General features: G+C 42.0%; 1 protein-coding gene across 5 annotated transcripts in view; it reads right to left on the bottom strand.

The window, feature by feature from the left end:
* The window catches only part of USH2A (usherin), a 493686-nt gene that overhangs the window by 361486 nt on the left and 106730 nt on the right, over window positions 1-25470 (bottom strand). For all 5 annotated transcript variants that reach the window (XR_011854013.1, XM_072140122.1, XM_072140124.1 and 2 more), the window contains exons 14-16: window positions 18616-18802; window positions 6974-7137; window positions 3258-3416 (exon numbers count right to left, since the gene is read on the bottom strand). Coding sequence is in view for 4 of the 5 variants with exons in the window: in XM_072140122.1 (XP_071996223.1) it covers window positions 3258-3416; window positions 6974-7137; window positions 18616-18802 (510 nt within the window). In the remaining variant the exon portion in view is untranslated. The remainder of the gene's footprint in view (window positions 1-3257; window positions 3417-6973; window positions 7138-18615; window positions 18803-25470) is intronic.

Here is a 25470-nt window from a genome sequence, read left to right as displayed (position 1 = left end):
GGGAATATTTTCTTGGCACTCTTTGGGCCCCTTGGTACCAATTGAGCATCGTTGCAACGCCACAGCCTACCTGAGTATTGTTGCTGACCATGTCCATCCCTTTATGAGCACAATGTACCCTGTAACATCTGATGGGTACTTTCAGCAGGATAATGCGCCATGTCATAAAGCTGGAATCATCTCAGACTGGTTTCTTGAACATGACAATGATGTCACTGGACTCAAATGGCCTCCACAGTCACCAGATCTCAATCCAATAGAGCATCTTTGGGATGTGGTGGAACGGGAGATTCGCATCATGGATGTGCAGCCGACAAATCTGCGGCAACTGTGTGATGCCATCATGTCACTATGGAGCAAAATCTCTGAGGAGCTTCCAGCACCTTGTTGTATCTATGCCACGAACAATTGAGGCAGTTCTGAAGGCAAAAGGGGGTCCAACCCGTTACTAGCATGGTGTACCTAATAAAGTGGCCGCTGAGTGTATATCCTTCATATCCTTAGTCCTTTATCTATTGTTTGTGAAGATTTGGGAGATGGAGTACCAAGGTGGTCGAAACCTTCAAGCAATTCCTACTCTCCTCAAAGGGTTACCCCATCAAAATTATTGGTGGCATCTCAATAGCAAATGCCACCACTTGGGCATCAGTTGGGTTTTGATTGCTAAAACAGCTTTCGATCCTGAAAAGAAAGGGGCGATAATGATAATGTTGGCAAAGGGGCTGGGAAATGGCTCCTGGGTGGAGGTGCTGTTCTGTTTGGTAAAACTATGAATAGATCACAGCGTTAAACCAACTCTATGGCCCATTGATTGTTTTGATTCCTGTAGTTGGACCTCCTTCAGTCAAAAAGCAGTGCATACATGTCAGCAATCTTAATTTTGGCAAAATTATACTTGGAAATTGAAACAGAAATCAATAGGGTTTTAGCAGATCGGCCCCCAATATGGGCCTTTTGGAATTTTGTTGGAATTCGGATTTAACATCTATATTCTGGCAGATGTAAATGTTGGAAAAAAGGATAATTTATTGCCAGGGATGTACATTGGAAGCACGTTGGCCAATAATCGGAGTCCACCAACAACCCAAACCTAAGCTTTTGTCTTCCCTTTCCTCATGTTGACCCTGGTGATCTTTAGGATCAGTTGATTTTGAAGTCTAATTCTGATGGCTTGAAGGCCAACCTTGGCTACTTTGGCCCAGAAGTGTCCAACCGATGGTCAAGAGAATTGTCTTCCCTGAAGAGGGTACAACAATGACCCTATATTGAGCCCCCAATCTCTATTCAATTCTTTGATCTGTAAAGATTTTGGCTCAATAGTCTATCAGCCCCCAAAAGCAGAAATGAAGGAAAGTCACAACAACACAAGCCAATGGCACCGACTCAACGGTCTGGAGCACCTACTAAAACGGAGCCAGCAAAACAGATATTCCATGGGAATTTTGTGAAAGCATGTAAGCAGATTAACAGCTCACCTTCCTAACCTTCCCCACCGCTGTATTTAGATTAATTAAATTAACAAGTAATGCTAGATTTATATCTGAAATCTGTTGCATTGTAAGTAGAAGCTTTACCCAGTGGTGAAAGACCATTAGATTTATCACATCTGATGCCATTTCTCAATCTATATCATTTAACAGGATTTACATTTACCATGAATTCCCCCCACCATGAACCCATGCCCTGCTTTCAGGCCATTTACCATAATTAACATTGCACAGGAGATTGCTACATGGGAAAAATTGAGCCTTCATGTGAAAAACCAAAAAAATACTTGTATTTTTAGTATTTTAGCATTGGCCCCTCAGTAGAGATGGCCTTAACCTCTTTCAGGCAACCAAATTTTTGGGAGTAGCTTCTTACAAGCCAGAAATTGCATTAATTGAGAAATATTCCAGGCTTATATCAAGGACATTATGATCCACGGAAGTCCACGAAATAAGATCTCCACCAATTATGGGAAACCCAACCAAAACATTAGGAATTCACAGTGTTGGTCGATTCAGGAGATTGACCGTCGATATCTGATTGTGAAGGCCAACATTGGCCCGGGACCTCTTAGCTATTGAACGTTACTTAAATAGAAGTGGATGCCACAGTGTCCATTTAGTGGCCAGAAGACTTTACTTAGGTCACCCTTATGAATTCCTGGGCAACGCTTTCAAGTTTTGTTCTACGGAGGGTGGCCGGAGCTGTGGTTCAGTAAGAGTGCTACTGGAAGGGATGTCCTCAATCATTCACTTGGTCATGTTGGAGAGAAAAGAGTGGGCTTGGGACCAGTGAGATGTGTCCACGTGAGTCTCTGACACATGTACAGTGCACTTGGAACATCTTGCTTTACTGCGCCCCATCTAGATATTGGACAAGTGTGAAGTAAAGCGACCACAATAGTTGAACTGTGCATGTACCAGAAGGTCATTTGGACCCATCTCGTTGAATTTACATCCGAATTTCTCTTCGACGTGGCAAGAGGTAGAGCTGAGCTAAGTATTTTTGAGATTGCAACCTTCAGGTGCACAGGGTAACAAAGGTAACGGTGGTGGTCACCCAAATGGCCTGACAGCTTACCTTAAGGGATAGGAAAACATCTAGACAGAAGCGTAACCTGAAGCTACAAGATCCAACCGTAATGTGTCATACGTTACTGGTCCCTCATATAGGTAACTTAGAAGTTTCTGGTCCCGGCATCCCTATATATGTCACACATCTGCACATTCTTGAAATGTGGGCAAACGTAAGAAGAAATAGGAGGAAAGAAAATCACTTGCTCCCCATTTAAACACTGGGGCACTGGTCGCGATCCCGCGGTGCGTTGTCTGACGAGGATTCGGGTCCGGCGCGATTCACTAAGGTTGTGCATCCGAGTTCCTGCAGGTGCCGCTGCTGCGCCGAGGTCCGCCAGAGTTCACCTTCTTCTTCCTGGTGCATGTGAGTGCTGATCTTGCGACACATTTGGTTTTTTAAATTCTGTGGTTTTTCCGAATCCGTCGGGTTGTCCAGCGGCCACGCCCCCAATTTCTGGCACGTGCAAGCTGGCGCCGATTCGCCACAATCCAATGGCTTGTGCCAAAAACCTGGGGCAATTCAGAGCAAAACGGAAATATTCAGGAAAACCGGACGGAATCGCGGTCCGTGGACCCTTAGTAAATGAGCCCCACTGAATCCGAAAAAAAGCTAAAAATACAATCGCCTGTGACGTAAATGAGGACTTTAAGTATATGGAGACAAAAAGATCAAAAATAGTCCCTGCTACTTACCGTATGGGTAAAAGTCAGTGGATTCGTAGATCCCAAGACCGTCCCTGTATAGCACATAGTCAATCCGATTGGTATTTGGGGAATCGGGTGGACTCCATGTGAGGATGATGGCCGTGCTGTTCACTACATGTCCTCTCGGAGGAGGTTGTTGGGAAGGAGCTGTAGAGTAGAAAGACATATTCTACTGAAAACATCATCAGATTTACAGTGTCTAGTAATCACTCACATTCCAGAATGTACATTATATATAGTATGTAATTATCTGGTACCAGAATGCCAAAATTTGTCTTGATCCTGGATATATTAGTTATATCGGTACGTCACAAGACTTACAGGGAGGTTTTATAGCAAAATGTATGTACAGTATCCACTTTATGAGCACTGAATGACACTTTTGTTTTATACACATTCTATATGCAGAATTTATCTGGACAATGTATATTAAAATATATCTGAACCCTGCATTTATCAGGACACTACAGGCCGTCCCCTACTTAAGGACACCCGACTTACAGACGGACCTTTCTGCCCACTGTGACCTCTGGTGACCTCTCTGGATGTTACTATAGTCCCAGGCTGCAATGATCAGCTGTAAGGCGTCTGTAATGAAGCTTTATTGATAATCCTTCCTCCCATTACAGTAAAACTATTTGAAAATCCAATTGTCACTGGGACAAAAAAAAAAAATGTCTGAATCTACAATTATAAAATATACAGTTCCAACTTACATACAAATTCAACTTAAGAACAAACCTAAAGAATCTGTCTTGTATGTTACCCGGGAACTGCCTGTATATAGTATAATTTATCTGGACACTATACAGGCGGTCCCCTACTTAAGAACACCTGACTTACATACGACCCCTAGTTACAAACGGACCTCTGGATATTGGTAATTTATTGTACTTTAGTCCTAGGCTACAATGATCAGCTATAACAGTTATCACAGGTGTCTGTAATGAAGCTTTATTGTTAATCCTGCTTCTTATGACAATCCAACATTTTAAAAAATCCAATGGTCACAGAGACCCAAAAAATTTTGTCTGGAGCTACAATTATAAAATATACAGTTCCGACTTACATACAAATTCAACTTAAGAACAAACCTCCAGAACCTTCCTTGTACGTAACCCGGGGACTGCCTGTATAGTATAATTTATCTGGACACTATATAGTATAATTTATATGGACACTATGTAGTATAATTTATCTGGACACTATGTAGTATAATTTATCTGGACACTATATAGTATAATTTATATGGACACTATGTAGTATAATTTATTTGGACACTATGTAGTATAATTTATCTGGACACTATATAGTATAATTTATCTGGACACTATGTAGTATAATTTATCTGGACACTATATAGTATAATTTATATGGACACTATGTAGTATAATTTATCTGGACACTATGTAGTATAGGCACACTGTTGTGCTGTGAAAATCTCTTTATTGAACTCCTCCAAAGCCTTTGCCATCTGCTCTCTGTAGTATTTACTCAGAGTAAGGCCCGTTCCGCACTTGCGAGTGTGATGCGATGAACTCGCATCACACTCGCAACGCATGCTGCTCAGAACGCGCGGCCCGAACGCTGCACGCCGGGAGTGAACTCAGCATGTCAGTTCACTCCCGGTGTGCAGTGTTCGGGCCGTGAATTCCGAGCAACATGCGTTGCGAGTGCGATGCGAGTTCATCGCATCACACTCGCAAGTGTGGAACGGCCCTAAAGGGACTGTAGAGCAGCTCAAAGCAGAGAGCTGAGAGCACAGCAGTGTGAGGACCCCAGTGCAGCTACAATCCTGGAATATAAATCTATATATCACATCACAGTCCTGCTGCTAATAATAACACATGCAAAGTTATGATTACACATCTCTGAAGGAACACTGGCTGCCGATCCTCCAACTTCCTATACTTTTTCTTTTCCTTCTATTTTCTTCTTCTCCTTCGTTTACTCTACTCCTCCTCAGTATTCTCCTCCTTCCCCTTCTCGTCTCTCAGACAAGCCGCCACAAAAGGACATTTATTGAAAAATATTTGCCTTCCTTATCAGTCGCCTTTCTCTTTAAATATGTACATATATTGTATTTTTTGTGTTCACTGAGATTTGTATCATCCTTCATTTTTTACATTTTGGTGACAGCAGTTGTAGGAAGGGACACGGAATTCAGAATCTCAATGAATTTGATTTTTTTTTTACACATTTCATACTTTAAATCCTGAAAATACTATAATATTAGGAAAAATACCAGAAAGACTTTTTTAGCTATTTTTTTGCAGCAGGTGGTTCCCCCCCAGGTGGGTCCCCCATGGGTCGCCCCTTATATCCAGGGCCTAAAAAGGGTTTTTGGGGTAAGAGATATTGGGGCAGATTTACTTATCCGGTCCTGTCGCGATCCAGCGGTGTGTTGTCTGAGGACGAGTTCACACGCTGCGTTTTGGCTGCGTTTTCATTGCGTTTGAAACGCATATACAACAGCTGATGAGAGGTAATTTGCCTAATTACATTACCGTTTACGTTTGTAAACGCAATGTTAACGCATGCGTTAACAAAACACATGCATTAACACTTTGTTAACATCACGTTTACTATGCGTTTTGTAAACGGAAATGTTAACAGTGATGTAATTAGGCAAATGACCTCTCCTCAGCTGTTGTATATGCGTTTCAAACGCCACAATCCGATCGCGTGCGGCAAAATCCCGGGGCAATTTGGCACACATCGGAAATATTCGCGAAAACCCGACGGAATTGCGGTCCCGCGGACCCTTAGTAAATGAGCCCCATTGATTACCTGTCCTCATTAAAGGTCTTCAATATGAGATAAGGGACGGTCCAACAACAACCTCAATGGATCAGCTGTGCAACTAAAGGGGTGCAAAAGCAGTAGCACCGCAGGTCTTTTACCTTATAGGGTGCAAATGTCAGCTGGAGACCCCGTTATAAGGGTCCGCAAACTCACATCACTGATAGTCCATCAATGGTTTGATGTTCCCACCAATTGGCATATTGAAGCCGGCTATACATTAATGGACATTTAAAGGGGTTGTCCGGTTGCAACACGTTTACTATGGATAAGGAATAACTCGCTGATGGGTGGGACCCCCAGTGTTGGGACATCCATATATAACTAGACCAGAAGTCTGTCGTACCCCAAATGAGTCCATAGTCACACATGCACCCTTGATAACGCCCTTATCAAGGCGTTTAGACCTTTTTTTTGGGGCACTTTCCTGACTTGTCCAAACAAGGGGGCGTGGCATCTGGGAGCTGGGCGTGATCTCGTGAGAGAGGGGCGTGGCTTGCGGAAAATCGTCCGTACGTCCAGAATTCTGGCACACAGTTTAGACCAACTAAAAGTAGGTCTATAGTGGGAAGTGACAGTCTTATCTTGCATTGAATTCATCATGACGGTGATAAATCTGGCGCTGCAATAGTTTTCCAGCTAGAAACTGGCGGAACCTGGGTCACAATGTTAAATCCCCCCCACACACACAGATTATTTTAATGTAGCAACCGGCATGAATGTTACATTTTGCTTTGAGTAAGAATGTAAATAAATATTATGTAACCAAATTAAAAAATTATATACATTCTATAATATTGGCTGATGAAATATGGAATACTTAGAGAACATCTACAGCAGAATTCTGGATTTCTCTTACACCCTCATCCAGTATGAAGAGAAATGCGGGTTATTGGACTTACATGAGCTGCACCCATATGGATTCCTCCCATCCAGACTGCTGGAGCCTTCCGCACAGTGTGAACAGCTTCTACCACTCACTAATTCCTTGCACAAGCACTGCCCGGTTACGGCATGGCAGCTGGTAGTGACCGCGCCCGCCGGGTGGCATGAGCAGGGCTGGCACCTGAAACCAGAAAAACAAAAAAATTCTATCAGTCAATAAGAAAATAATAATTCACTGATATAATAATGAGAATATTTGATTCAAAAGCCAAATCTGCAAAGTGTTTTAAAGATACAGAACTTTACTATAAGTCATTTGTATTAATATGACTGTGCCCAATGAGAGGTGACCACGTAGGGGATCAGCGTAGCAGTATAAAGTATTAGGGACACAAAGAGCAGTAGCACCTCTGCCATACAATAGAACTAGCCCTAGAAACATAGCAACAATGGGGGTCATTTACTAAGGGCCCGATTCACGTTTTCCCAATGTGTTACCCGAATATTTCCGATTTGCGCCGATTTTCCCTGAATTGCCCCGGGATTTTGGCGCACGCGATCGGATTGTGGCGCATCGGCGCTGGCATGCACGTGACGGAAATCGTGGGTGTGGCCGAACGAAAACCCGACGGATTCGAATAAACCGCTGCATTTAAAAAAAAAACAAATGTGTCGCGAAAATTGCACTTACCTTCACTCAGCCCGGCTCGGTGTATTCCAGTGCGTTCCGATGCTCTTCAGCGCAGCAGCGCCACCTGGTGGACGGCGGAGGAACTACCTTAATAACACCCGTCCGGACCCGAATCCACCGCAGAGAACGCGTCGCTGAATCGCGAATGGGTCGGGTAAGTAAATATGCCCCAATATATATACAGGCAGTCCCCGGGTAATGTACATAGGTTCCATAGGTTTGTTCTTAAGTTGAATTTGTATGTAAGTCGAAACTGTATATTTTATAATTGTAGTTCCGGACCAAAAATTTTTTTGTCCCAGTGACAATTGGAGTTTCAAAGTTTTTTGCTGTAATGGGACCAAGGATTATCAATAAAGCCTCATTACAGACGCCTTACAGCTGATCATTGCAGCCTGGGACTATAGTTGTCAGAACTCGCAAATTGTTCTGATGGGATCAGGTTTCAGGCTTCTTGCTGGAAAACCACACCCAGAGCTGCCTCTGATTGACAGCTGCATTTCTGATCCTGGGAAAGCTGGGTGTGTCTTTGTAATTGTTTGCCTGCAGCTGCGGTTTGACTGATGGACGGCTGAGCCAGTCAGTGCTGGGGGCGGTGTCCATTACTGCCTTATATTCTGCCCAGACCTTCATCTGGTGCTGGTTATTGCAGTCTATCTGTGTATCTAGTGCTCTTGTGTTTCTTGCTATTCTGTGTACTGACTTCTGCTTTGCCTTCTGACCATTCTATTTGCTATACGATTCTGTACTTTTGCCGCCATCTTGGTTTTGACCGGTTTATTTGACTCCGCTTGTCTGTCTGTATCTGTTGTTTGTCCCTAAGTATCGTTTATCTCCTAATGTGACCCCACCTTCCTGTCTGTCTTGTGTCGGGTTCTGTTACCAGTGTGAACACTGACCTATATCTGTATCCCGGTTACCTGTCTGCTCCACCATCCAGCAGCTGCCAGACAAAGTAAATCTTCCTGTCATCTTGTAGGGTCACTCAGGGACCGTCAGATAGGTTCCTGACAGTGGGTTCGCCCTTGTCAGGGCGGTTTATCTGCTATAGGCAGGGCCTTAGCCCGCAGGGACGTTGCAGGGTGAGTTCGCCACCAGTTATGTAGTCTGACAGCTAGCCCCAAGCCTGGTTGTGGTTGCGCATTTGCTGGACAGGTACTGACAATAGTATAGCATCTAGAGACCCTAACCAGAGCTCACAGTAGGCAGAGGGGTCCATTTGCATAAGCTGCTTGTATGCATATCTAAGTGTCTCTATGGTAACAGACTACAAACAATACCTATGTAGTCAGACTCTACAGTAGTGTGTTAGTCCGATCTAGCTGCCAGCCTGCCACCATTATGGTATATGCTAGCCATCCTTCCATTTAAGTAAGCTGCTTGTATGCATATCTAAGTGTCTCTATGGTAACAGTCTACAAACAATACCTAAGTAGTCAGATTTCACAGCCATATGTTAGTATCTCTATCTGCCCACCAAGGGACTTAAGGACATAACCAGGGTCGTAACTACAGCGGTAGCAGCCATAGCAACCGCCATGGGGCCCACAGAGTCAGGGGGGCCCCAGCATCCGACCTGACACACTAAAGAGTGGAGGATGTGCATCAATATATCCATTTTATGCTACACTTTGTACATCATAATATGTATATAACATATACGTGATGTATATATGCTGCATGTGTGATGTGTATATGTGGTATGTGTATACAGTGTATGGCGTCTGCATATACTGTATGTGTGTATATATGCTGTGTGTTTGTAAATGTCACTGTATGTGTGTGTATGTATGTATGTATGTGTATGTGTATGTGTGTGTATATGCTCTATATGTGCATAAGTGTATAAATGTGTGATTGTAACTTCCATGTGTGACTATACAAATATGTGTCATTTTTAAGTGGGAAGGGGGGCCCCATGCCGAAGCCTGCTTTGGGGCCCTGCCACTCCTAGTTACGCCACTGGACATAACACGACTACAGGATCGGACTACACACAAGTTTATTTGCTTCCTGTGAACTTGGAGACCCATCGGTCTGCAGAGGAGCTGTATACCCAAAACGGAGTCACGTTTTTTTTGTTTGGAGGCCCCTACAAACTGCTTAGTACCGTATATACTCGAGTATAAGCCGACCCAAGTATAAGTCGAGGCCCCTAATTTTACCACAAAAACCTGGGAAAACCTATTGACTCGAATATAAGCCGAGGGTGGGAAATGCATTGGTCACAGCCTCCCCAGTATATAGCCTGCCGGACCCTGCCCCATAGTATATAGCCAGCCCCCTCCCCCAGTATATAGCAAGCAGCGGGGGAAGCCAGAAAGGTGAGTTTTGATATATTTTTTTTACTCGAGTATAAGCCGAGGTTGGCTTTTCAGCACATTTTTTTGTGCTGAAAAACCAGGCTGATACTCGAGTATATATGGTAAGTCTCCACGCCCACCTAAAATTTGTTACATTTCACACCCAGAATTTGAGGCAGGTATTTTTATTTTATTGCCCTATAAATATTTCATCACCCCCCCCCCCCCCCCCGGTAAGACAATAGTTATGAATATTTGCGATTTTACTTTTTATTTTCCCTGGAGGATTGACAGGTCGATGCGGAATCCTCCATTATTGTATTTAAAGGCTGGAGGTTTTATATTCCACGTGGGTATCTGTACATTTATTTTTTCCATAGGAGTAAGCTGATATTTCCGTTATTGACCTGCTTTGGCTTTCTAAGAGGCTTATCTTTAGATATCTTTATAACCAGCTGTATTGCTGATGGTGCAGTTGTTCTCCGTGCTGGTTAATAGGGCGGCATCTGGAGCATTAGGAAAAAAAATTATGAAAAAAAAAAAAACAACAAAAAAAACCGACGAATAATTATATAAAACGATATAAACATCCAATAAGAATTAATTAGAAGCAATTACTAAAATTGTGGCACCCGTCGAAGGTTTATGTGATTTACTACACGCTCCTCGGATCGAAAATGTGACAGGTACCTTGATTTAGACCAGCGCAGTCGCCTCTAATACCCCCCCATAATAACCAGCACGGGCCTATCGTAATCATCTCTCGCAGGTTTAGTTTAGATTAAAAGATAATTATTATTTTTAATAACAGTTGCTTATATTTCTCGGCGGTGATTAAGTATATTGAGATGGAGCAGATTTGGATCGGTTATTTTACCACTTGATTAAGAGTTTGGAGTAAAGCCTGAGAACACATGTTGTGTATAAGCCTGTGTTCATGATACAAGCTCCGCCTCTTACGTCATCCAGATTCTTTTTGGGTCAGTGACACTTCTGTTCCCAGGACCTGAATCATTTACGTTCAACATATGTTTACAGAAATCATCACACAACCCTAGTTATATAGCTCACCTTCTCAATGGGAAGGTGCCTGAGCAATAGTGTAACGAGTGTCTAAAATCCTGCCAAGTTTTGTCATACTTACAAGTGGGTTCTAATAGTAGTTTTCTTCCCAGGATATCCCATCTGATTCTTTAAGGATCAACATATGCACCCTAGGTATGTTGGCATAATCTCTACCTAATTATAGTTTTCCATGGGAAGGTGCCTGAGCAGTAGTGTACTGAGCTTCTAGCATCCTGCTAAAATTTGGTCATACTACCACCTGGGTTCTAGTGGTAGTTCCAAGGGTCAACATATGCACCCTGCATGTTGGCATAATTTCCGCCTAACTATAGTTACCAATAGGAAGATGCCTGAGCTCTAGCTTCCTCTTAATGTTTGGTGGGTTCTAGTGGTAGTTCTTTCCCCAGTGCAACCTACCTGATTGCCCTAAAGCCTAAAAATAGTTATACACGCCACTTTCTCCATGGGAAGGATCAACATATGCCCATTGGAAATGTATGTATAATTCATCACATACATCTGGTTAGATAAGGCACCTTCTCCATGGGAAGGTGCCTGAGCAGTAGTGTACTGAGCTTCTAGAATCCAGCTAAAATTTGGTCATACTACCAACTGGGTTCTAGTGGTAGTTATTTTTCCAAGACACTCTACTTGATTGTTTAAGGGTCAACATATGCACCCTGAATATGTTGGCATAATTTCCAGCTAACTATTGTTACCAATGGGAAGATGCCTGAGCAATAGTGCACAGAGTTTCTAGCTTCCTCTTAAAGTTTGTTGAGTTCTAGTGGTAGTTCTTTTCCCAGAACAACCTACCTGATTACCCTAAAGGCTGATGTGTGTAGATCTTACCTAATTCTTTAAGGCTCAATATATTTTCCACTGGAAATGCAATTACATTACAAATACAGGCGGTCCCCTACTTAAGGACACCCAACTTACAGACGACCCCTAGTTACAGACACACCTCTCTGCCCACTGTGACCTCTGGTGAAGCTCTCTGGATGCTTTTCTGTAGTGTCAGGCTGCAATGATCAGCTGTAAGGTGTATGTAATTAAGTTTTATTGATAATCCTTTGTCCCATTGCAGCCAAACATTTAGAAAAGCCAATTGTCACTGTGACATTTTTTTTTTGTCTGGAACTACAATTCTAAAATATACAGTTCCGACTTACATACAAATTCAACTTAAGAACAAACCTAGGGAACCTATGTTGTACAAAACCCGAAGACTGCCTATAATCACATAAAAATAGTTATATAAGCCACTTTCTCCACGGGAAGGTGCCTGAGCAATTGTGTAACCTAATTCCTAGTGTTGCTGAAGTTTTGCCATGCTATCATATGGGTCTGCGTGGTAATTTTGTTACCAGAAAATGTGGGAACACCTCAACATATGACCCCTTGGAAAATTGTTTTTCTAGCTTCCCCTTAAAGTTTGGTGGGTCTTAATGGTTGTTCTTTTCCCAGGGCATCTTACCTGGTTGCCCTGATACCTCATAGGACGTGTACAGGTTAACACATAAAACAGTTTTTTCCCCTGGAAATGTAATTACATATCATCACATAAAAATAGTTATAAAAACCATCCCCTTCATGGGAAGGTGCCTAAGCAATAGTGTAACCTAGTTCCTAGTTTCCTGCTAATGTTTTGCCATGCTATCACATGGGTCCTAGTGGAAGTTCTGTTCCCAGGAAATGTGCGGACACCCTATTTAATATTTTAGGGATCAAAATATGCCCCCTGGTAATGCATGTTCCAAAAATCACATACACCTGGTTATATAAGGCACTTTCTCCATGAAAAGGTGCCTGAGCAATAGTGTACCTAGTTTCCAGTGTCCTGCTAAAGTTTAGTTATGGTTACTAGTGGTAGTTCTGTTCCCAGGAAATGTGGGAGCATTCTACTTAAAATTTTAAGGATCAACATATCTATGTACAATTCATCACATACATCTGGTTAGAGAAAGCACCTTCTCCATGGGAAGGTGTCTGAGCAGTAGTGTACTGAGGTTCTAGAATCCTTCGGTCATACTACCAACTGACTTCTAGTGATAGTTCTTTTCCCAAGAAGGTGCCTGAGCAATAGTGTATCTAGTCCTCAATACCCACGTGTCTCGATGTTACAATGGGGCAGATTTACTTACCCGGTCCTGTCATGATCCCGCGGTGCGTTGTCCGTCGAGGATTTGGGTCCGTCGCGATTCACTAAGCTCCTTCGCCCGAGTTCCTGCATTTGTCGCTTCTGCGCTGAGGTCCGCCGGAGTTCACCTGTTTCTTCCCGGTGCATGTGAGTGCTTGATCTTGCGTCACAATTCCGTTTATAAAATCCGCGGTTTGTCCAAATCCGTCGGGTTGTCTGATGGCCACGCCCCGATATCTGTCGCATGCAAGCTGGAGCCGATAACCGATCGTGTGCGCCAAAAACTCAGGGCAATTCGGCGCAAAACGGAAATAATCGCGAAACACTGCGAAAGTGCGGCATTCCGACCCTTAGTAAATGAGCCCCATAGTCTTAATTGTAGACCACGATTGTACTGTGTGTAGTTCTGTTGCCAGGACATGTACTCTCACCTTACCTGATTATCTAATGTATGTAACCTGTGTATGATTGTACAAATCACTAGTTGTACCTGGTTATGTAAGGGACAGAAAATTCCAAACATGGCGGAATAAGTAGAATTATGGATATTCCCCTCGGAAAAGTGTTGAGGTTGGTCAAGGTGGAGAGAGGTCCTCATCATATTATTGTTCCCCCACTATATGGTCCTTCTATTTCTAGCCTTGTGGTTGGCCAGATGGACCATAATAATACAAATTTACTCTAATTTCATACAAATACAAATTATTTTATTTTATTTCATACAAAATTGAAATTTTTTAAAATAAATATTTGTCAATATTTAGCTTTGGTGATTTATTGTATAGAAATATATACAATCTTCCATTGATATAAATGACAGATTGGATTGTCATATGGAAGGAATATTCTGCCGTGTGTTCCATAGCGAGCAGCACATAAATGCGGCTTCCCGATGATTTACCCCCATGGACCTCTCACTATGTGGTCTCCTGAGTGACCCATTCAACACCCTTAAAAAGCCTGATAAAAGCCAAAGCCGCAAAACCGGCTGCAAATTTGTTTTATGGAATAATATTCCAACTGGGAATAAATAAAATGCATCATTTTGTTCGCCTCTGAATTTTATCTTCCGTTAAAGTCAAAAAGAACATGAAGAGGATTTTTTTTTTTCCATCTTATCATTTCTGCAATTCTATGAGGCGTCCCAGCAGTAAATAGTCTCATTACTGACCAAACTAATTGCCAAATGAGAATTAAAATACTGCAGAGAGGTGACAAGAGACAACTAAGAGACCTGCACAACCACAAGACAATAAGGGGGTATTACACAGGTAATTATATAGCAAATCTATCTATCTCATATCTATCTATCTATCTATCTATCTATCTATCTATCTATCTATCTATCTATCTATCTCATATCTATCTATCTATCTCATATCTATCTATCTATCTATCTATCTATCTATCTATCTATCTCATATCTATCTATCTATCTCATATCTATCTATCTATCTATCTATCTATCTATCTATCTATCTATCTATCTCATCTCATATCTATCTATCTATCTATCTATCTATCTCATATCTATCTATCTCATATCTATCTATCTATCTATCTATCTATCTATCTCATATCTATCTATCTCATATCTATCTATCTATCTATCTATCTATCTCATATCTATCTATCTATCTATCTATCTATCTATCTATCTATCTATCTCATATCTATCTATCTATCTCATATCTATCTATCTATCTATCTATCTATCTATCTATCTATCTATCTCATATCTATCTATCTATCTCATATCTATCTATCTATCTATCTATCTATCTATCTATCTATCTATCTCATCTCATATCTATCTATCTATCTATCTATCTATCTCATATCTATCTATCTCATATCTATCTATCTATCTATCTATCTATCTATCTCATATCTATCTATCTCATATCTATCTATCTATCTATCTATCTATCTCATATCTATCTATCTATCTATCTATCTCATATCTATCTATCTATCTATCTCATATCTATCTATCTATCTCATATCTATCTATCTATCTATCTATCTATCTCATATCTATCTATCTATCTATCTCATATCTATCTATCTATCTCATCTCATATCTATCTATCTATCTATCATCTATCTATCTATCTATCTATCTATCTATCTATCTATCTATCTATCTATCTATCCCATATCTATTTATCTATCTATCTATCTATCCCATATCTATTTATCTATCTATCTATTTATCTATCTATCTCATATCTATCTATCTCATATCTATCTCATATCTATCTATCTATCTATCTATCTATCTATCTATCTATCTCCTATCTATCTATCTATCTATCTATCTATCTATCTATCTATCTATCTATCTCCTATCTATCTATCTATCTATCTATCTATCTATCTCATATCTATCTCTTATCTATGTATCTATTATCCATCCATTTATCTATCTGTTTATCATTTATGATTAAGTATTCACCTAAATAAACATCTATTATACATGATTATCTATATATCTATGTGCATCTGTTGATTTCTCATACTTATAAGCAGAAAATGTATTAACTGAATTGAGAGTTTGCATTTTCCTTATGTTTTATAGAGATATATAGACATAAAATAGATTTTAAATAGATTCTAAATAATTTGATATAATATGAGATAGATAGATAGATATGAGATAGATAGATATGAGATAGATAGATAGATATGAGATAGATAGATATGAGATAGATAGATAGATAGATGGATAGATATTAGATAGATAGATAGATAGATAGATAGATAGATAGATAGAAAGATAGATAAGAGATAGATATGAGATAGATATGAGATAGATAGATAGATAGATATGAGATAGGGAGATAGATAGATAGATAGATAGATAGGTACATATGAGATAGATATGAGATAGATAGATATGAGATAGATAGATATGAGATAGATAGATAGATAGATAGATATGAGATAGATAGATAGATAGATATGAGATAGATAGATAGATAGATAGATAGATAGATAGATATGAGATAGATAGATAGATAGATAGATAGATAGATAGGAGATAGATAGATAGATAGATAGATAGGAGATGGATAGATAGGAGATAGATAGATAGATAGATAGATAGATATGAGATAGATAGAAAGATAGATAGATAGGAGATAGATAGATAGATATGAGATAGATAGATAGATAGATAGATACGAGATAGATAGATAGATAGATAGATAGATAGATAGATAGATAGATAGATAGATAGATAGGAGATAGATAGATAGATAGATAGATATGAGATAGATAGATAGATAGATATGAGATAGATAGGAGATGGATAGATACTGTAGATAGACAGAGCATAGATAATAGATTCCCTACAATGTTGCTCTTTCAGTCCATTCTGTATTGTGCAGTCCCTGAAGAAATGTTTCCAATAATAACTTATTATATTTATCCGGAGGGGAAATCTGAATAATAAGTAGGAGACAATCCAAAATGGAAAAAATAGAGAGAAAACTAAAGTGCGGCGCTTTGTCATATTGATTTCTTTCCCGGGATAAATGGCTTCTGGACTATTAATATAGAGGAACCTTATAGCGTGGACTCTCCAGGTGCTGTAAGATCTGGACTAGCAATCAATTAAAACCATCATTTTTCTTGAGGGAAAACTTCTCACATCAAGTGAATTTCATAAACACCAATCTGTCCGGGTTTCCAGAAATCATCAATCTGTGCCGCTCATTGATCCGGTTATTACTGTGCCTATAGGATGAGTGCACGGCTCGTCCAGTAGAGGGCCACAGACCTGCACCGCACCACATCTGTGTGATGGGAGAGGAGCCGGAATACAGGGAGAACACTCAGGACACTCAGGAACATGAATAGATATATGCAAAATGGATAGATAGATAGATAGATAGATAGATAGATATGAGATAGATAGATAGATAGATAGATAGACAGATAGATAAATAGATAGATAGATAGATAGATATGAGATAGATAGATATGAGATAGATAGATAGATATGAGATAGATATGAGATAGATAGATATAAGATAGATAGATAGATAGATAGATAGATAGATAGATAGATAGATATGAGATAGATAGATAAATAGATAGATAGATAGATAGATAGATATGAGATAGATGGATAAATAGATAGATAGATAGATAAATAGATAGATAGATACATAGATAAATAGATAGATAGACAGACAGACAGACAGACAGACAGACAGACAGATAGATAGATAGATAGATAGATAGAATAGGTGATAGATAAATATGTATGAGGTGCATGAATGTGTGGATATGTAATTTGGGGGGAAGTATCATACCCCTGGTGCATTGTGTGGCAGTGTATGATGTGAACCCCGTCCCCCCGCACGTGCTAGAGCATCCTGATGTTTGGGGCCGGCTCCACAGCTGGGAGTTTGTGTCCGGTTTTCACCAGAGCCCACCGCAAAGCGGGCTGTACTTGTTGCAGTGTGGTACCACCAGGTCGTTCCACAGGCGGCCAAGGTGAAGTACAGAATCGTGAGGCAGAAGCGTGGTCAGGAACAGGCAGAAGGTCAAGACAGGCAGCACAGGATCAGAGTCGGGAATGTAGCGGTAGGTCAGGACTGGCAGCACAGGATCGGAGTCAGGAATAGAATCGACGTCACAACGGGAAATCAGGATAATTGCAGAGGGCTTGGAATACAGCTTTCTCTCAGACATGGAAGCACAAAGATCCGGCAGGGAACACAGGAAGGGGCTGGAATTTATCAGGGCAAGCAACTGGCCAGTGGCAATTATCGGCGCACTGGCCCTTTAAACTTTACAGAGCCGGCGCATGCGCCCTAGGACACGGGTACGCGTGCGTCGGAGTTACACGCTGGAGCACACGGAGGTATACCGGTGGGCCTGCGACCCGAAATATGGGTCACAGAGGCACCCGTGACAGGTTATACTCCAGGTCCTGTCCGAAGTAGAATTGTGCTATATCCTCTGCCAGTTCCTGGCCAGAAACCGCCTGCCATGCCTCACTGTTCTGTAGTAGTGGATAATAATATAGGCGGTTGGGGCCCAAGCCTTCTAGGGGGCCCATGGCTACCCAAACCACCCACTAAATTTTATACTGTGAAGTAACTTTACCCAATAAATTCTCATACATCTGTTTCTGCTCACAATAGACATTTACACAAGAGCCATTTCAGGTTCTTCATGATCCTCCATGGGTCCTGAAACTTCCAATAGAAATAAGACAGAAAAGATTCATCCTCCATTTCCCAAGAAGCCGATTCTGGCACCATATGTAGTAGGTGATTCCAGACTTGTAGGGGCTATAACATTCCTACAGCACATGGCAGTCTTATCCGCCCTGGTCACTTAATGGCACAAGCTCCATCGGGACCCATCCATCATGGTGCTCCATGAACCAGCTACATAGGTGAGAGAAATAGCTTGCTGAAATAGGCAATGCCCACCTACCTCCCGGCATCTGAATCAAATCCAAAAAATGTCTCACGACACTGATCACACTTAAGACCGGTCAGAGAAGAGTCCTGACAGTAGCACTGGCCGGTCATAGCATCACAGGTGGCATTAGTGGATCCTCGTGGATGGCAATCACACGGCACACACCCCAGGCTACTCCTGTCACTAGAGATATAAAAACCTGGGGAAAAAAGGAAAGATAAAAAACACAATAAATCAACATATTCTATAGTGATGATATAGATATAGGAGATAGTTAGGTTTGGTGGAAGCATGGGACAACATGGAAAAGCATTGGTACGGTCAGTGAAGGGAACTACTTATCCATCATAAAGAGAACCTGCCCAACATTGACACAAAGCCTCAAATCTTGCACCAAAACTGAATTTTTACATTTTTTGGACTGGAGTCCAGCAATCATAGAAGTAAATATTTTGCTTCCTCTAGGACTTGATGGACCTTTGTCCTCCATGGAGTGGTGGCTTGATGTACACCATCACCTTTATTCTTTGTATTGGGAGTATCTTGTATACATACAGGCAGACTATGTGGTTCCTATAAGAGCCCTGAAGAGGAGGCTTAACCCCAACCTCTACCTCGAAATATTGGGGCAGATTTACTTACCCGGTCCGTTCTCGATCCAGCGGCGCGTTCTCTGCGGTGGATTCGGGTCCGGCCGGGATTCATCAAGGCAGTTCCTCCGCCGTCCACCAGGTGGCGCTGCTGCGCTGAAAAGCATCTGAACGCACTGGAATTCACCGAGCCGGGCTGAGTGAAGGTAAACGCGTCCCAAGCGACACTTTTATTGTTTTAAATGCTGCGTTTTTTCCGAATCCATCGGGTTTTCGCTCGGCCACGCCCCCGATTTCCGTCGCATGCATGCCAGCGCCGATGCGCCACAATCCGATCGCGTGCGCCAAAATCCCGGGGCAATACAGGGAAAATCGGTGTAAATTGGAAATATTCGGGTAACACGTCGGGAAAACGCGAATCGGGCCCTTAGTAAATGACGCCCATTGTCTTGATATATCAACCAGAGCCTCAACCAATCCTCCACAAAGATGAGACATCCGTCTATAAAAATGTGTCCTGTCCTTCATCAGGACTTGAGCTCTCACCAGTCCTATTTTTATGGGATGAGAGGCCTTAGAGGTAGTCCTTCTCCTTGTAACTCTTTCTTTTTGTGAAGATACCAACTGGTGTAAAGATTTTTACAGATACATCTCCTTGTGAAACCTATGCAACCTCCAAAAGTATGAAACATTTTCTACCTTGTAAGTTAACTTTCAACTTACTCAAATTGTCTTCTAGAAAAACAAGACTGCGTATGTTCTCTAGAAGCACCGCACACATAGGGTGTAAATAGAGCTATGTATAACTCTGAACCAAAATAAGGGAAATTTTCATGGTGCAGCTGGCCCTGAGGGGACCAGGTACAGGAACACAGAATGTACAGTGATCCCTAAACTCAAGCTACCCAAAATGTCCTACCTACTTGTCTCTCCTTTCCTAAATGCTAGGGGACAACTTAAAAATGGCCCCTACCTAAGCCAAAGTGCAAACACGAAACAGGACAAACAACACAAACAAGAAAGAATAGTCCAGAAGTCGAGATGGCAGCGACGTACAAAATCACCCATGTTCACCCAAACAAAGTACAACGGAATTAAGAGATAAAATCAGCGTCTCCTCGGTCAGACATAACGGCTCAAGGATGATGCTGACACAAATGTTACACCTTTCGTGGTAGACCATAGGAGATCTCGGTGGGGAGTGTTTGGCCTTTACCCTCCACTATGGAGAAACTTTTATGGTTTCATGGTGGGAAGACGGAAGGTGCATTTAGGTTCTCTCTCGAAAAACAAGGAAAGCCATTGATCTGTAACCTTCGTTGGGTCTTAACCTTTGGAGGGTAAGAAAAAGCTTGGGAAGGAACTATCTCATAGTGGGTCATCAGATGGACCACATCACTGTACACTCTTCCATCCACCCGATCTCTAAAAGGTTAAGTTTTCTCCATCTTATTGAGGACAGTTAGTGCCCTATAAAACCAAGATGATTTATAATAAATGCAGTCCATGAATAAGTAATAAAAATCAACTCCCAAAATTAGAGAAATCAACACAGAATTATTTCTAAGGAAAAGATGTTTTATACTCTACGAATATACAAATTTTGGGCCTCTAACGCCAGAAACTGGGTTGCTTTCCATTTTGGCGCCTGGACAAATCGAGCAGAAAGCTCGGAGCGTGCCAGCGTTTTCAAGAAAGTGACATCTTGCAAAGTCACTCAACGGGAGTTTACAATATCATCGCCAACAAAAAGGTTTGACAAAGCAGGTAATTTATTTTATTGGCTCCAAGATCCCGTTTTGTGTTTTGTTTGCCTGAAATCGACGGCACGTAGGACACTCCGAGAAAAAAGAAAGTTGTTTTTGCTCAGTTGAAACTTTTTAAACAAGTATTCCGGATGTTTTCTTAGGTTAGCAGAATTTTTTTGTAATGATAATGATTGTTATTATTATTAATTAATTGTTATCTTTTGTATTATTTTTATGTGATTGTGTTTTCTGGCTAGATATTTGAATGTTTTTGTCAAATAAAATGAGCAATGCTCACTGTCACACACGGGGGTGTGGGAGAGTCTCTTGAGGCTAAAAGTCTGTGGACTCCCTGGATCACCGCGGGGGTTGATGGTACTAGCCGCAACCTGGGAGCGAAGTCTAAGTGGACCCCTGGTCTTCACCAGTGTCCACTGCAAAGCGGGATAGTCTTGCTGCGGCAGGGAGCCACCAGGTCGCTCCATGGGTGCAACTAGGCCTACGGTGGCAGCCAAGGTAGGGACCTCAGGTAAGCAGGACCTCGGGTAGGAAGGACCTCGGGATGGCAGGACCTTGGGATGGCAGGACCTCGGGATGGCAGGACCTCGGGATGGCAGGACCTTGGGAAGGCAGGAACACAGGACCACCACAGGAACACAGGACCACCACAGGGGTACAGGACCGCCACAGGAACGCCACAGAAACACAGGAATGCCACAAGAACGCGGGAATACCACAGGAACACGGGAAACACGGAGGCGTCTCTAAACGCACCGAAAAACAAAACGTCTGGTAACGCTCAGGAAACACGGAGGTCTTTCTCTGTAGTGGAAAGACTTGAAGATCCGGCAGGGGATGCTGGGAGCCGCCGGGCTATATAGGAGTCCGGAAATGCCAGCCCAATTAGGAGGACGCTGGCCCTTTAAATCCTGAAGGAGTCGACGCAGCGGGAGCGCGCGGCGTAGCCAGGAAGCAGACCTGTGGCTTCGACGGGACCGCGACGGAACCATCAGAACCCGGGAGAGATAAGTACTGACCTGGGGGAGCGGGGACAGCGGCAGCAGAGCATGGGTGCACCCGTGACACTCACCTTTACTGATCCCAGTTTAAGATTTGGTTTCCTCTAACCTCTACTTCCTATCTAACCATCACTTCCTGTCCAGCCTTCACTTCCTGTCTTGGCCGGAAGTGGCCTCCCCAGTCTTCATTTCCTGTTTCTGTTTAAGCAAGCAGGAAGTTTAGTCTCAGCCAATTGTTGTCTGAGGCAGGACACTTCTAAGGGGATGTCTCTCACTCAGGGCCCCCTAATAACTAGACTGAAAAAACATCTACAAAAAGCAATTCTCAACAACCGATCACTGTTTTTAATATGAAGTGTGTAATTTTTTGTTCTCCAGTCGGGACAGTGAACTCTTGCTGCTGGGTTCCTGAATATTTTACATATTTCTGCTTTGGACCATCATTAGAATTTGATGGATTCTGTGGATTTTTTTTTTTTGGTCATGAAGCCAATGTGAAAAACAATGATAACATTTTTAGTGCAAATTCATCTGATTTAGTTTAAGAAATCCCTGTTCAGACCTGATATGCTGTGAAAATGGCATCAGTTATTCCTTGATCAACCCCATGGTGCCCAGAGTAGGTGCAGGAATAGGGAGCCAGGGTAAGGTCCATCCAAGATGGTGCCCCAATGGTAAGAGCTGTTAGGTGCTGCTGTCAGCTTCGATCAGTACTAGCACAGACCGTGGCAATTGCCAACAAGCAGCTAACACCTGCCGCATATGGAGAGGGCTCAGCGCTTCAGCCCTCTTCATACAGCCGTTAATGCTGTACGACATATATAGTCATACAGCAGTAAGGAACTGGTTAAACTACCAGCCTCCTCAGGTAGAGCATGAAATGGACATTATAGAATTCCCTCTTTTATTTGAAATCTCACCCATTTATCTATAAAAAAAAATTTTTCATCCAAAGTCATGTGACAATGAGCAGAAAAGAGTCAGATTTCCCCTGAGATGAGTCAAGCTTAGAGGCTGCAGGGGGATTGTAACTTATATGGTGTCATATTACAAATAAGAATGTCATTTTTCAGATCGCATCAGGCAGTGCATTCTGGTCGGACAATGCACTTTCGGGAATTCCGAGGGACCGGGTAAGTAAATGTTCCCCTATGTCTTTACTTGCCCATTTCTCCAGTTTTCATAGAATCATGAGCCTAGTGAGATTTGATAGATGAGATTATTTTCTTTTATATGACACCAGCATTTTTTGTAGGTGCTATAGAATCGAAGATAAAGTTATGCTCCTCCTTTAAACATGACTCATTTCAGCCAAAATATGACTCTTCACAGCTCATTTGCATATGACTATGGAGGAGATTTTTTTTTTATGGGTAAACAGGCAAGATTTCACATAAAACAGGGTAATGGGGTAATATATGTGGTGGTGGTGGTGGGGATTTAACAATGGGGCTCAGGTTCCGCCATTTTCTAGCTGGAAAACACTTATCTTTTGTTGCACTAGACCTATCGTTGTGATGATGAATTCTGGTGCAGTTGTCGGTTCCTAGTTTAGACCTACTTTTAGTTGGTGTAAACTGTGCGCCAGAATTTTGGTTGCACGGATGATTTCAAACAAGCCACACACATTCCTTACGAGACCACGCCCATTCCACCCAAGGCCACGCCCCTTAATGAGACAAGTCGGGAAAGGGCCAATAAAAGGTCTAAAAGCTTTGATAACTGTGGCACAAGGCATTTTAGACAGTGTTTTAGGTGCGAAACCACCAGAATTGTGGCGCAAGTGCGTTTATAACTCCCCTCCATGGTGTTGGTGACCCTTGAAGTTACACTTCCGTCTCTTTGTTATAAGACATAGCAATGAATTGTGCGCTCAACAAACTCTGCTCCGCTATGTAACGTATAGAAATGTAAATGATGTATTTAGGCAGCACTTGCCCTCTACACGTAAAACGCATCAAGAATTTTCTGCAATTACGAAGGATCCCCCCCTCCCGGCATTGTCTTTCACATTCAAATGAGACGACTCCGCAGTCCAGGAGCCCGGAATAGACCTTTGTCTTCTGCTGTCAAGGACGGGGGTGGGGTGAGGGGTGACCGATCTGGAGAAATCTTGACTCCACTTCCCTGCCTTCTTCTAGTCTGCGCTGATTAAGTGCCCCCTTAAGATGTCACTAGGTTACTTTGCCCCGAGGGGGGGAAATTTGAAAGGGAAAACAGCGGCTGTTGTCATATTTATTAGTCTACGCCCCAAATAATTTTAGATTAAAACATTTCAAAAATATTCTTAATGGAGGTTAAGCTGTGTTTTTAACCTCTGTTCCAGTTATTGAGTGGCGTATTAAAACCAATATGGCTTTAATGCACCTTCTAATGGGCGCTCCTACTTTAACAAATTGCCTATAAATTTCACTTGAACCAAATGTATTCCTTGAACATTTTTACTCATCACAGGTTACAAGGAGATGGGGGCCATTTTTTTTTTTTAAGTACAATTAATTTTGATTCCCTTCGCCAAGGAAAGCTGCAAAATTCTCTCTATGGATTTGGAAGAATTTTTTTTTTTTTTCGTCATTTTTTACCATTTTTTTTTTAAGCAAAAAAGGGCTAAAAGCTCAAAGCATTTTATGCATGTGTCTCTTCATATTAAGATAAAATTGGGAGGTGAGAAATCGTTATGGAGATGTTTTTCAAAAATTTCGAAATGGGTTAAAGAAGTCGTTGCCTTTTAGTGGCTGGCAGAGATGAAAGGTCAGCAGTAGTGGACTAGCCCAAGCTTTTTGAAGGGCAACACAAACCACCCACCAAATTTTGAACTGAGACAGACCAAACCACCCACCAAACAGATGTATGAGGATTTAATGGGTGAAGATCCTTCTCAGTACAAAATTTGGTGGGTGGTTTGGGTGGCCATGGGCCCCACAGAAGGCTTGGGCCCATAGCCACCAAAACCATCCACCAAATTTTGTGCTGAGAAGGGCCAAACCACCCACCAAACAGACTATGAGGATTTCATGGGTGAAGGTCCTTCTCAATTGAAAATTTGGTGGGTGGTTTGGGTGGCTATGGGCCCAAGCGTTCCAGGGGACACATGGCCACCCAAACCACCCACAATATTTTGTACTGAGAAGGACTTTCACCCATGAAATCCTCATACATCTGTTTGGTGGGTGGTTTCATCCTTCTCAGTACAAAATTTGGTAGGTGGTTTGGGTGGCCATGGGTCCAAGCCTTCTGTGGGGCCCATGGCCACCCAAACCACCCACCAAATGTTATGCCAAGAAGGACCTTCATCCATGAAATCCTCATACATTTGTTTGTTGGGTGGTTTGGTCCTTCTCAGTACAAAATGTGGTGGGTGGCCATGGGTGGCCATGGGTGCAAGCCTTCTAGGGGGCCCATAACCACCCAAACCACCCACCGAATACACATTTACACAAGAGCCATTTCATAAACTTTGAAGGTTCTAAAAAGGACCTAAAACTGCAGATTTAAATCAAATGGGACACA

Source organism: Engystomops pustulosus, chromosome 3 (genome assembly GCF_040894005.1).
Source record: "Engystomops pustulosus chromosome 3, aEngPut4.maternal, whole genome shotgun sequence".
In the NCBI taxonomy this organism is placed as follows: Eukaryota; Metazoa; Chordata; class Amphibia; order Anura; family Leptodactylidae; genus Engystomops; species Engystomops pustulosus.
This window is presented reverse-complemented; position numbering and strand designations above follow the sequence as displayed.